Source organism: Anoplophora glabripennis, unplaced genomic scaffold (genome assembly GCF_000390285.2).
Source record: "Anoplophora glabripennis isolate ALB-LARVAE unplaced genomic scaffold, Agla_2.0 scaffold26, whole genome shotgun sequence".
Lineage (NCBI taxonomy): Eukaryota > Metazoa > Arthropoda > Insecta > Coleoptera > Cerambycidae > Anoplophora > Anoplophora glabripennis.
In genome coordinates this window covers 919,011-933,750 of record NW_019416261.1, presented here as the reverse complement: position 1 = coordinate 933,750, position 14,740 = coordinate 919,011, and the positions used below count along the sequence as shown (strand labels likewise).

General features: G+C 31.4%; 2 protein-coding genes across 2 annotated transcripts in view; one reads left to right on the top strand and one right to left on the bottom strand.

Moving 5' to 3' along the window:
• The window catches only part of LOC108905962 (complexin), a 1,206,537-nt gene that overhangs the window by 500,445 nt on the left and 691,352 nt on the right, over window positions 1-14,740 (bottom strand). The window lies entirely within an intron of this gene.
• Window positions 5,675-10,456, top strand: LOC108905952. Its single transcript, XM_018709041.2, has 2 exons — window positions 5,675-5,764; window positions 8,700-10,456. The coding sequence occupies exons 1-2, from the start codon at window positions 5,749-5,751 to the stop codon at window positions 10,433-10,435; spliced, it is 1,752 nt and encodes a 583-aa protein (XP_018564557.1). The 5' UTR covers window positions 5,675-5,748; the 3' UTR covers window positions 10,436-10,456.

The following is a 14,740-nucleotide window of genomic DNA, read 5'->3' as shown; positions in this document are numbered from 1 at the left end:
CTTAAAGCGCACAACGCGAATGACTCTAGGGAGTACAGTTGTCCAGCGATGCACTCGCGGAAAGTACTATAACTTCAATAATTTTTTCTCGGAAACTATAAGGATTTTACAAAATTTTCTTTTACGATATTGACTATTGAGTATACCCCCTGAATTTTGACCTGCTGAAGACGATGGAGCCATCAGAAATGCTCCATCACGTCATGATTTATCCCTAACCTCACACAATTACTCAAAATCGGATTTTTTTTGTTAAAATAGTTAAGATTTTGAAATTAAAGTACACAAAAGTGTCAATCTGAGGTCAAAATAAAACCTTATTCCTGCATATTTTCCTCTAAAATGCCTCCTTGTGGAGTTAGTCATTTTTATCCAATTTTGAGCATTATTAAAATGCTCATAACTCGCATTTTAGAGAAAAAAGTGCAAGAATAAAAAGTATTGACTAATTTAACACTTTAATTTTAAATTATCGGCATACCTCCAAAGTATATGAAAAAAAATTGTATTCCTTTGTAATTATTACCCATTGTTAACGTGAGAAATGTTTAAAAAACAAACAATATCAAGTTTCAACAAGGAATATACCTTTAGATCTAATTTAGAAAGCATATTTTGAGGCATTTTTTTCGTTATAGGTCCTGTTATTAGTTAAATCCACTAATTTTCATTTATCGTTAACCATTTATTTGTGGATTTGTTTGATTACTTTTTCCATTTAATTTGGCATTTCTGCTGCATTGGAAATAAAAAAAAGCTTAAGTAACTCATTGCGCCAAATGGATCTGTTAAGGAATTAGTTTTATTAATTTAGTTTGCCTGATCACAAGATGACGTAATGAAGCAGTTTTTCACCATCATGTTAAAGCACTACAATATACGATAAATTGTCAAGGTTTGCAAAATATTTCTCTACTTTCATTGACGAAATTTTAATCAAAATAGCTGACAGTTAAATGTGATTTGTTGATGACATTTTTATTGTTTTGTTTATCAACCTTTCATAAGATATAACGTCATTGATTTTATATGTTACGCTACAGATAAATCAAAGTAGGGGCTGAACGAATTTTAACGTTCATAGGCTATCAGAATCCAAAGGGGATTGCGATCAATGCTCTCAGATCTGACAAATTACGCTTCAAATATTTGTTCAATTATTACTTATCTCGTAATTGAAAATACATGTTCAACCAACAACTCTTAAAACTTAATGAAGGATTTGAAACACGTTTTTTACCGTTCAGTAAAATAAACGCGCACTTTTTTAGACTTATTTTTATCCGATTAGTATATTATTCCAAAATTTTTGTGTTGTTGCCATACATGCTCACATACTTTCAATTTCTCAAATTCTCAATTTCTAATATAGTCCCGATTTAACGGTTTGGAAGTTTTGCAAACAGTAGGTAATTATTTACATTCTCAAACTACACTGCAAATGTTGTAGTTTAGGTTTTGTGTATCATTTTGTTGATAAATGTGTTTTAAATCGTTTCGTAGATTTTGGTAGTCCTTGGTTTAATATTCTCAACACGACACGGCGGGCGACGTAAATAAAAATATATTAAATATTGTATGATCTCTTTCATCTCTATTACGGAAGATAATCAAAATAAAAAACCGTCATATTTGATTTTCAGTCATTTTGATTAAGTAGGTAATACAAAGAGCAACAAACATGATCGAAATATATCCTTATAGACCAGGCGGTATCTGTTTTGGTTTGGGTGAATCGTATATCCACGGAGATTTTTGGCTTTTTGGCTTTCAAATATCGCTAGAAATGAAAATTTTCTATGCGCATAAAAAAAACGTAGGCTTAACTTTTGGCGGCACAATATATTAAAAAAATTCGAAAAATGTCATATTTTTCTTCCTATTTAATTATGTATCTTTTCAAGAGTTGATTTTAGGCGAAAATCGAAGAGGAAAAAAATGTTTGCAATTAAATTTTATACAAAACATGTCTAGTTACAAATCGAATGAATCATGTTTATTATGGTAAAAATCGAAAAAATCGCAAAAATGCGGTTAAAAACAATACTTTTTAGGGATTTTTTTTTGGGGTATTTAAATTGGGTATAGTACCTTTATACTTGGCCCAAAGAAACTTCATGTTACGTAGAATTATCACACCAAATTTCATCAAAATCGGTTCGATAGATTTTGCATAATAATTTTGCAATCCAGATTTTGAAAAAAAAAATTGCCAATTTTCAAAATTTTGCACAGCAAAAACCAAGGCCCTTAGATACTTGAAAATTTAATCGCTTATAGAAGGGCTCTCAAGATTTCAAACTTTTTTTTTGAAAAATCCAAATCCGTCAATTAGGAGAGCTCTGGCGCTTGTTTAAACATTGGTCGTATTTTTGTACTTATAAACAATTAGAACATTGTGAATATTCAATCAAATCAAATTTTTTAAAGCAGGTTTTAAAAGTAAAAAAACAGATCGATTGATCAATTAGTTACATAGTTATAGCCGTCATTTACACTAAATATACTGGGACATCCGGGCTAATTTTTCGAAAAAATACCTTTGGTATTCCGAGTACTTACCAGGTCTAAGATTATAATACTTTTCTTCATTGGCAGCCTACTTTAAAACGTGTTTAGAGTTTTTTATGCAAGCGAGAAATTCAATAAAATCGTACGGGTGGTGGTGGTGGGGGAAACAGAGAGTGTGGCCTCTTCGGCCTGCTCGAAATTAAATCGGCTATAACTATGTAACCAATTGATCAATCGTTCTGTTTTTTTTTAAAGAAGCGTCTTTCCAAGAACTTTTTTCAATTTTTACCATAATATACATGATTCATTCGATTTGTAACTTGACGTTTTTTGTAAAAAATTTGATTGCAAACATTTTTTTCCTCTTCCATTTTCGCCTAAAATCAACTCTTGAAAAGATACATAATTAAATAGGAAGAAAAATATGACATTTTTCGAATTTTTTTTAACATATTATGCCGCCAAAAGTTAAGCCCACGTTTTTTTTATGCGCATAGAAAAATTTTCATTTTTAGTGATATTTGAAAGCCAAAAAGCCAAAAATCTCCGTGGATAGACGATTCACCCAAATATGGCTTTTTGAAACACATACCGTCTGGACTATTAGGATATCTAGTGGGATATACTTCCGTATTCCAATAAGTGCGATTCTGGTTCTACAAAGCTTTTATTTTCTTTATGTTGACAATTAAATTTCGGTAAAATTTAAAATTATTAAAAGAACAAGACCAAGGTTACATTAAAACACAGCATTCTGTTTCACCGGCTATAATTGGTATTTTTTCACGAAATTCTATCAACCCGTCAGCGACCGCTTTATCACGGACATAGACGTAACAGTTTGTCATTGTTCATTGTAAACGAATCATTAATATTGGTGACGTCAAGATTTAGGGAATTTTTGTTACCAGTACCAGCCGTGTAATGTTGGTTAGCTAAACTCTGTTGTCACGTCGTAGCATGTAAACATTTATGAAACGGAAACGGTAAGAGGTACGAAGTAGCTTAAATGGGGGCAAAGTTGCGTAATCGGGGGACCAACATTATGCCTCTAAAAAATCAAGGCTAACATAATTAGTTTTCGAAATATTTGAAAAAACCGAAATTTTGGAAATCCGTTTTTGTTTTATTTCAGCCTTGTTTGAGGTGATATTGAAAAAAGAAGAACACTTTCTCATGGCTACTTATTGCCCTCTATCGAATGGCATAATCAATTTTTATATGTAACGTTTGGTCTCTCCAGGGCCATCATCAACTTCATTTTTGAAATACGACCCTAGAAATTTTATTACATTTTTTGCAAGCCTTCGTGACCCCCAATACTGCACTGCTTTAGATTCAGACGTTTTGTCTCGAAAAATTCATCTTCAGTGTATTCGTTCCAAATTTATTTAAATTTTTTATTTAGATTTCTTTGTTTATTGAATTATCGTACACTGTAAGTGTCGTTAGACCCTGTGAAATCCAGTTATTTAAACTATTACCAACACGCGTTGCAATAACACATTTATTATTATTAACTATTACCATCACTTGGTCACACATACCTTAATAAGTTGTTGCGTCAAAATTAAAACATTATTACAATTTTAATTTTATTATGACAAATTAATTCTTAAAAATGCATATGAACAACCAAAACGCCAACTGAATATAATTCTTTAAAAAATTTCAGTAAATGTTCAAAATCATTTTCGTTTTGGCAAAGGTTGAAAATGAATATCAGCGTAATATTATCGGAATTTATTATACCTGTAACCGCAACTATGAAAGAGCATGTCAGATGTATTTGTATGAATATCCTGAAAATAAAAAAATATAGCACTCGAGAAGCCTAGAAATGACTATGGACAGAGGAATGTAATAATTTTTTATTTTAATGTGTGGTGGTAATAGTTTAAATAACTAGATGGATTTCACAGGGTTTAACGACACTTACAATGTACGATAATTCAATAAACAAAGAAATCTTAATAAAAAATTTAGATAAATTTGGAATGAATACACTGAAGATGAATTTTTCGAGATAAAACGTCTGAATCTGGTTCGGGCTGAGGCAGTACAGTATTGGGGGTCATGAAAGCTTGCAAAAAATGTAATAAAATTTCTAGGGTCGTATTTAAAAAAATGAAGTTGGTGATGGTTTTGGAGAGACGAAACGTTACATATAAAAATTGATTATGCCATTCGATAGAGGGCAAAAAGTGGCTAGAAGAAAGTGTTCTTCTTTTTTCAATATCGCCTCAAACAAGGCTGAAATTTAACAAAAACGGATTTCCAAAATTTCGTTTTTTTCAAATATTTCAACTAATGATGTTAGCCGTGATTTTTTAGAGGCATAATGTTGGTCCCCTGATTACGCAACGTTGCCCCCATTTAAGCTAGTTTGTACCTCTTACCGTTTTCGAGATCCCTGTAGTGAGAAGCGAATTTGTAGCAGCCTGTATATCGTATATTTGCTTTGACAGTTTCCACAAAATTTTGGTTTATTTAGTGATCCTGCACTAAAACAGAGTACCTTATTATAGATGTTCTGTTTTGATACCTAGGTACTTTTTCAATATTTTCTCCTTTAAATTGATTATTATTAGATATTTCCTTGTTTACATTATCTTTATCATTATCTTTGAGAATACCCTACAGAATGAACTACATTAAGGTCAAATTACTTATTGCGGATCATATTTATAAGAAAAATTTATTTAAAAAATGTCTTTTGTAAAGAATACGTTGGGTTTATTATTATAGTACACCTTTTATAGTGTAGCACTTTTTTCATATTAAATTATATGCATTTCATATTATCATGCACTTATATGCATACATATGCACTGGGTCCATGGCATTCTTGATTTTATCCATTGTGGTGTTAGTAAAAAAAAAAAAATATTGTGCAATGATCCAGACATTAATAATTCTACAGTTATAAAAAATAGTTCCACTTTCTATGATGCTTTCATGTTTCAACGTTTCATTAAAACATAAGTGAAATTTAAATGAGAATTAATAAAAAACGTATAAGGGAATTTGTGAATTATGAACGCGGCATCCGCTAGTGAGGAACGAACAGTCGCGTGAGATCCGAACGCACTACAATTTGGGGTCAAGCGCTGTCGAGCTGCCGACGCGAGCAAGGGAAGGGAAATCAGCTGTTCTTCCATGTTCGTAGTGTATGTAATCAATACGAGAATAATAAAAGTGATTATTTCGTCACAAATACGTACTTTATAATGAAAAATGAATACAAATCAGTGTAAGTAAACGTGTATTCAAGATTAGTAGAAGCAACTGCTTGTTACGATCGCTTAAGCAATATTAACTAGATATTAACCTCACTCCTAGAAGTCAATATCAAATCATATCGAAACTCACGTTACTTTGAGCAAATTATAATTTCATTATGGAAGACCCTTTAATATAGTCTGTCAATGTAACAGTATAGCTTTGATACTGTTTATTGCTAAAATAAATTGAGATTAAATTACACAGCAAAATGTTTGGGGGAGCTCGGAGAGCTTGTATTAAGATGTTATTAGGAGATAATAACAGTAATATTTTAAATGAAATTACAGAAGAGTTAGTTATATTATAACTGCTTATGCTGTATTGTAAAAAACAAGACAAGACAAAACTGCAGATTTGTAATAGAACGTTTATGTTATTTAATATATTATATAATTATTTATTTTAGCCGCACTTTAGCCTACAATATCTAAATACAGGGCGGTCCATTATATTTTTTAAAAAGCTTTCTCTCGCAATGGTGGTCTTTTAGAAACAGAAAAATGTGTAGCAACAGAAGTTTTATCAAACTATTCATTTTTTTATATAAAGTATGCAAAAACAATTGAATAACAGGTTGATATTATGTTTGTAACAAAGATAAACAAAATTGGCGGTAGTAGTTTAAATTACTAGATGGATTTCACAGGGTCTAACGAGACTGAGTGTACGATAATTCAATAAACAAAGGAATCTAAATAAAAAATTTAGATAAACGAATACCCTGAAAATTAATTTTTCGAATCAAAACGTCTGAATCTGTTTCGGGTTGAGGGATCATGAAGGCTTGCAAAAAATGTAATAAAATTTCCAGGGTCGTATTTAAAAAAATGAAGTTAATGGTCCTGGAGAGACGAAACGTTACATACAAAAATTGATTATGCCATTCGATAGAGAGCAAACAGTGGCCATGAGAGAGTATTTTTTTTAATATCACCTCAAACAAGGCTGAAATATTTCGAAAACTAATCATGTTAGCCTTGGTTTTTTAGAGGCATAATGTTGGTCCCCTGATTACGCAACTTTGGCCCCAGCTCTTACCGTTTCCGAGATCCCTGCAGTAAGAAGCGAATTTGTAACAGCCTGTAGAGTTAAACAAAATGTGATGCATAGAACCATTTTAATTTAGGTCACTGTCGAGTAAAATTGAAAATCGTAAAGAAACGTAACAATGATTACTAAGATAAACACATCAAATACAGCTGTGATTTTGGTGTTTTTTTGATGTTAATAGATAAATATATTTTGAGACACTACATTGGGTATTTAAAACTTCTAACGTATTATAAATACTTACATAGTAAATAAAATTAACAAACAAATTATCATTTTTTTAATATGTAATACATAATCAGCTTTAGTGTATTTATTCTTACGTGCAGTCATTGGAATTATTTGTAATGTGATAACATACATTTTAATTTTACACAAAGGCCGTGTATTTTAGCAACTTTTTTCAATTACCGTCACCTCTTTCATAATAAAAAAACTAATTACAGAGTCAGAACTTAATATATTTTCCGATAGAGAAAATCTACATATTTTTAAATTAAGGTAGCTGTACAGCAATTAATTATTAACAGCCAACAACGTGTAGTAATATTTCAGATAGTTTAGAAGAAAATAAAAACATCATCAATTAGTTACCTTTAGACCTGTAGTAGTTTGGCAGTCGTATAAAGAAACACCCTATATATATCACCCTGCATAGTCAAATTTAACATGGACCTTTTGAAAATTAGGGTTTCTTATACCAAAATTTTTCCAAATATGCTTCCATTTTAAAATAAATGGAGAAAGTTAAAAAAACTATTTTTTACATTTGTACATACATACAAACTAATGAATATATTCTAATAGCAATTTTGACTGAATCTGAAGTTTTGCGCTCAGTGTACCTTCGTCATGTATTATCAAATCGAATAATAAATGATGGAAATAGTTCTATTACAAACTGAGTACAAAAGTGCAACATCTTATTTAGATAGGTTGGCTTAATAGAGGTTTACGAACATTTATTCGTAATGATCTAGACTTGCGGTTCTTAACCTTTTGTTTACTGCAGACCTTCAATATATTTTTTTTTATTGAGGACCCCCCAGTTAGATATAATTTCTAATTTAAATGGGTTTGAAATTTCGGCATCAAACGTAAATTTTCTTAATTAGTTATTATTAGTTATTAAATGTTCCTAAAAACGAACACCTTGGGAGGAGATGGTGGACCCCAGGTCAAGAACCACTGGTCTAGACATATCATTCTCTTAGAAACAGTATGAATAATAAAGATAGAAATAGAAAGCACTCGGAGTAAATTTTCGTAAACTTCTAATATGTGGCAATAACATCGAGGTCCCCTAAGCAACCAATGATAGAGACATGGTTACTAAATCGCTAATTAATTTCATAAAAGGTAATACAGAATAAAATGATACATATTATTCCGTGAAGTTTCCAACTTTGAATGAAAGATAAGTTTTAATATTTTTTGAGATGTTAATATATAGTTCCATGGCAAATTAGATTTTTTCTTGGTGCAATTTCTCTCTTCTTTTGAAGAAGAAAGCAATTATTATTTTTTTATAGTCTTAGCCACAGGAAAACAATGTTAAGTTTATTCGCATTTCTATTAGGTACCTAGTTGAGAAGTTATAAAGAAGAGTATTTTTTTCACTCTCTATGTCGGGATAATTTGGAAAATGTTCGTATTAAAATATTTATACACATTAACATTCTCGAGAAAAAATTGCAATAAGTGCTTTCTAAAAAGTCAACTTATTTCAAATTCCATTTTCTTCTTCCATTATCTTTTATCTTGTCTGCCTCGGTCTGATTTAAAATTTACTGCAATAAAAATAAACGAAATAGTTTAAAATCTTAAAACTATCATAATTTGTTTCTTTTCAGTGACTGCAACTTGGAAAGTAAATCCCACCAGCTTATGCGACCACGAATACTACGGACCGCTGATTGATTCCTACATAAAAAGTATTTTAAAATCCGGCTTATTGTTGGACGAAGACCTAGAAGTTCTTTTAAGTATTTCTAAATTTAGACACTTCCCCGAACGAAACGCTTACAGACCATCGTTAAGTCTATTAGCGAGTATAATCTCGGCTCTGAGTGCACCATTTCTAGCAACAAAATTGAGAATGCCTTTGCTGGTAATCCCTCCCTTTATAGCCTCAGTATATTTCACTCTCATCGAGTACAAAAGAGAAAAAAGAAAACAAGACAATGTCGGAGTGGTTGATAGGCTATTGGAAGTTATAATTAAATTGCAGAAATTTACAAAAAATGTTATACGTTACATGAAAACCAGGTATGATTTAGGAAAGACAGATAAAAGTTCGTTGGTTCTGCATGGCAAGAACGTAGGAGAATTTATGAACGTATTTTTACAAACCAACAGTAATATACTTACATTTTTATCTAACAATTTAAACACCTTTACAACATACTCTCCCGAATTACAAGAAGATTTTAAAAGTTTAGAGCATTTAAATTATTCCAATATATTCGAAAGCGAAAATTTTTATGACACAGAAGACTGTCTATCATGTACTCAGAAAGTGTATGATATAAATGTACTGATTTTTTCTAAGCTTATAAGTTATATAGGAATATTATTTAACTCTACAACTTTACGTGAACACAGCTGTAGCACTTTAATTAACGAAACATTACATGATATAGTAAAAACTTTAGAGCATTATCACGATACCACAAAAAAGCAGTTTCTTTTCCTAAGACATTCTTCTAATAAGAAATCAGAAATTCATTTACAAAGCGAAATGAACAAACGTAAAAGTATATCTACAAAACTGGAAGCAACACTGATTTCTTCAGTAAACAATTTATCTGTTATATTGGAGAAATCACAAATTGTCTTGGACAAGTTGGAAAATAAAACTGAAAAGGACTTACCACACATTGGCAATGCTCTTGTAGATCTAAGAAATCATACGTTTGCCACTTACGAATCCCTAGATCTCCTCTGTAGACTTTATGGAATACTTTCAAATGCTACAGTCAATCAGACAGCTGAAGCAGCTAACAGAACATCGAAAATGAATACCATCTCTTCCGAAACAGTTCCTACAGTAAGTTATGATGATGATTCTGAACCTGTCGATGAAAAATTCGAGCTTTATATCGGGGCCGAAGAACCCATTGATGAGCATCCAAAACCAGACTATGAAGACCACTCGAGTGCTTACCTCAGTCTAATGCTTCAGGAATTGAAACAGTCGTTAAAACAACACGAAAGATTTATAGAGGCAAAGAATAAAAGAGGAGACGAAGATGAAGACGAGATGGAATTGGAAACGAGACTTTCGAAAGCGCAAAAGCAGTCGCCACCTAAATTTAACTTAAACCAACTCAGAGACAATTTAGAACAAGACCATGCCCTAGTAAGAAGTGAATTTGTAAAAGAGAATACAAAATCTGAAGTAGTGCCAAATTTGCCAGCTCCTCCCCCTCCGCCTCTTCCTCCATTCTGCTTGAACGATTTGGAGCAGGAAACTGGCCAGATAAATGCTCGGTCCATGTTGGAAAATATAAAGGTCCTTTCTAGTCAAAGAAATACCCAAGAAGACGTTTTTGGTGATTCCGATGAAGATAGCAACTGTTCTGATTAAGTAAAATGAGTGATGCCATCCTTTAACTGTATTAATTATTTTCAATAAAACTAATTTACATAAAAAATATTTTTGATTAGTTTTTCATTATTTTTAAACCATTAAATATCTAAAATTTTTTAAATAAAGTATAGTAGTGGCCTTAATAACCAAAATTAATAAATAAAATTACTTTGTATGTATTCTGTTTTGAAATATGTTTAACTGTTAAAGTTACCCAGGCAACCATTTGAATTATAAATGTTCGCTTAGTGGTTTAAAACTTTCACTGCCCGTGTTGGTATTTAAAGAAGGTACCTACAACATATTTTACATTCAATCAATTTTAAAACAAAAATTACTTCTAATTTTCTTTTAAAATACATTTTTCATTGGATATTTTTTCATATCTTGTGGACTATTAACACTGAGTTTATCACATTATTTTTTGCAATATAATTTGTTGTACATAGTAATTTAAACAAATATCTGCATTCAAAATATAATTGTTGAAACTGGGACAGACACATTAGACAGACCGTTCGAAGGAGGCACGGAATATAGAATGCTCTGAAATATAAATCCCTGAATGACGTTTCCATTTGGTCAAGAAATTCGCTCCTAAAAGAAAAACATCCTTCGCGACAGATAGGTAACAAATCGCCGGGAGTTCGAAAGTTGAGCGCCAACCAGAAGTATAGGATCAGTTACTTACTAGATTTGATTATATATGGCCGAGATTAGTCGGATTTTTCTTCCTGGGGATCCGCAAATTGATCTCCCGCCAGTGGTCGGCCGATAAAAAGCAAGAGGCTTGGAAAAACGGGCATTAATTTCTACGAAACACTATCGGTCCTTCATCACCTTTCATGGGAGCTAGTAGCGATAAATCTGGCGGGATTTTATCATGCTGACTATGATTAAATTTTTACACTCGAATTTAAAGATGTCTAGACGAGCTTGATATACAGTTTAATTCTTTTGATTTATCATTTGGGGACATTACATGACATGATGAATGAATAATTTTTAATGAGGGAATTACTAAATTATTACTAGAAAAACCATTAGTTTTACAAGCTGTGCTATCAGATAAGTCAAAATAAGCCTGACGTTTGCCCAAAAATATTGACGTCTGTATGCCTTCAGGGTTCAGGGGGCATTGTGATCGACGCCATCAGTTCTTACCTATTAGGCATTTATTATTATTACTTAGTGACATTTACTACTTTTTACCCTATTATGATAGTTCAAGTAACAAACTGTCTCTTTTTGAGACACGCATTCTTGGATCTGAAGGCGTTGACCGCGCTGCCCTGTGGCTACGAACTCTGCTTAAAACTGTGGGCAATATCAACAATTCGATACATCATTTTGTTCTTAATAGAGAGTGTACTAACCAAAAGTAACCACTTCAAATAACATTAACAGTAGCAATTTTCTAAAAATTCGATGAAGCATATTAAGTATGATTTCAATGAGGGCACAATTAAATGACGTTTGACAAATTAAACTGTTTGAAACATAAAATTTATTGACGTAGGAAAGTTACAATTTGGATTGAGAGATTCTAAATTTGTCATAAATAACAAATCTGTTAAATTCGTTATATTCATGCAACATACATAGTTCTCGGAAGTAAATTATCAAATGAAATATCACTAACCATATTTTTACTTCCGGTTAGAGACACGAATAACATTAACAAGTTACTTACCAGCTATTGAAACGTATTCTGTTGTAGCTTACCTGAAATAGAAAAACAATAATTAGTTAACATAATTTTTACTTTAAACACAAAATACCTGTTCGCTGAGAGTTAACATTAATTACTCACAGCTATAAAGCAAATAAATAGATTATAAAGAAACCAAAAAATATTTCATAGGTATTTTGTAATTAGGTACTATTATCAAATATTGTATTAACATTGCAATTATCAAATATTAAGTAAAGATCAAAAAGTCATTAAATGATACTTTTAAATGTCAACATATTACTAATAACACGATCATATTATTCTAAATTGTTATATTGATCTTTTGAGTGTAGTTTTAAAGAAATTTTGGATCTTGCCAATTTTTAATGTTTGATATATTAATAAAGAAATGAGGATTCTTCCCTTTTATGAGAGCTTGTTGGAAGAAGATGAAGAAATGTTAGCTGTTTTTGCAGCATGTCTAATTTATAAATTGTTTGTTATGTTATGTTCCTGATCAAAATAATGCAACAGCAAAAACATGTTGCGTATCAATAATGTCCTAAGCTTTATTGTATTTATGAACTGTAGAGGATATTACACGTTCTTCAAAAGTATATAACTTTCATCTCTTTATGAGACGAAGGTAGTGTACCTATTATAGATATTGCTCATTTACTTTAATTCTGTTTTTTTGCTTATAAACTTCATATAAAAGTTTGTGTAGTTGCAACGTTAATACATAATTAACGTTCAAAAGTTAGCAAAACCCACTCGCAAGAACAACAATTTATTGTTTTCTGATATTTTGTTATACTTCATACAGAAATGGCACTCTACCGACGCAAAAATCAGATTTTTCTAAATTTCCTAGGCTTGCTGGATTTTACAAACTCGAAATCAAGAAGATATTATGTCAGAAATAACCAGAACTGTATCTTAACACCAAAATTTTTTGGATAAGAGGCGTGCTATTCGGTGAGACTTGAATTTATTTTCCTACTTTTTATTTTAAATGTAAAAAATTGACAGAGAAAATTTATGTTGAAATTCCACATAAAGCTACATTTTAAAATATTCCTTAAAAAAAAGGATTGGCATCTGCCAATATGTGCCGTTTATTTATTTTTTCATCGGCATTAGGTCATAACAAATAAATACTATTACATTTTGTCGACATTTCAAGGATTTCATTACATCTTCAGGGCTCTAAGGTTAAAACAAGTTTCGTTATCATAAATCAAAAAAATACGAAATAAAGTTAATTTAAACAATTTTATAATGGAACTACAAGATCAGTTAAGTTGTATGTATAGATACAATATAAACATACAATAACTCAACTCCACAAAAAAGGTCTGAAAGACAAGACCTTGGTATCTATAAGCTTTTGGGGTTGCTGAATCCGAATCCGGTGTCCGTTGTGATCCGATCAGCTCTGGGTTAATGCTAGTTCAAGGTCAAATGTAGACAATCAATTGCCAACAAAGTAAATATATAATCTTATGTTTTTTGGGGTTACTGAATCCAAATCTTTGATTAATAAACTGTAATTTTTATTATCGTTATACCTTCATCAAAAACAATAATTCAGTATATTAAATAGTCACCGTTTATTATTCAGTTCTTTAATGCATCAAATCCACCGTAGATTTTTCTGTTTTGAAATCAATAATTTCAAATTTACACAAAAGAACGGTTGACTTTGGGTATGGGGAACCATAGTATAATTTTAAAGTAAATTTAATTCTGCATCCATTAATGTAATAATATACAGGGTGTTTCATTTTAAATTTTTGAGTAAATTCAACTTGAACGTCACAATATTAGCCACACGTTTTCAAACACACTATGAATTTTTGCAAATATGACATAAACTGGTTGAATTCCACTGCTTCTAAATTATCCATGCTAAATTTCATTAATAAATAAAGCTAAATGTCGGAGTTATTCTAGTTTCAAAAGCACTTACTTACATCCCTCAATTTTTTTCGAAAATTGATAATAACTTGAAAACTGTCTCATTTTGGCATATAGTAACTTATATGAAATTAGTCTAGAATTTGCGGCAGAATTAAAAAAATGCATAAATATAGTGTTACATTTGAAACGACAGAGTTGACGATGACTTCCAGCATAACCGGAAGTGCGAGAAAGTTGACACTATTTTCATTCAATAAATCTTTTTGATAAACATAAAAAAAAACCTGTATACAAATTTTCAAATTTCAATTATGACTACTTTTTGAGATAATCCTACTGGGTCCTCTTCGTGATACACCCTGTATGTATAACATTAATGATAGCCGATTTTAGATTCAGTTAAGAAAATCCGTAAGGGCTCGTCGTAGCTCTGTGCATCCACTGGAGAACAGATTAAGACCGCTGGTCGTAGTTTGATTACTACTGGTTTGGACCATTTCGTTGTCAATTAAAACAGAGACAAATCCTATCGAGCTGCCTCACACGCTGTCCGGCGCCTAATCCTCTGATAATCTGTTTATCAGCAGTTAACAGACGCTAATGCATTTTGTAGGCGCGGATGCATTTAAAGTGCATAGTTGTAATGGAGTTTGGCTCACAAAAATAAAAACGAGCGGAGCGCTCTATACGGTCCGGTACGTATT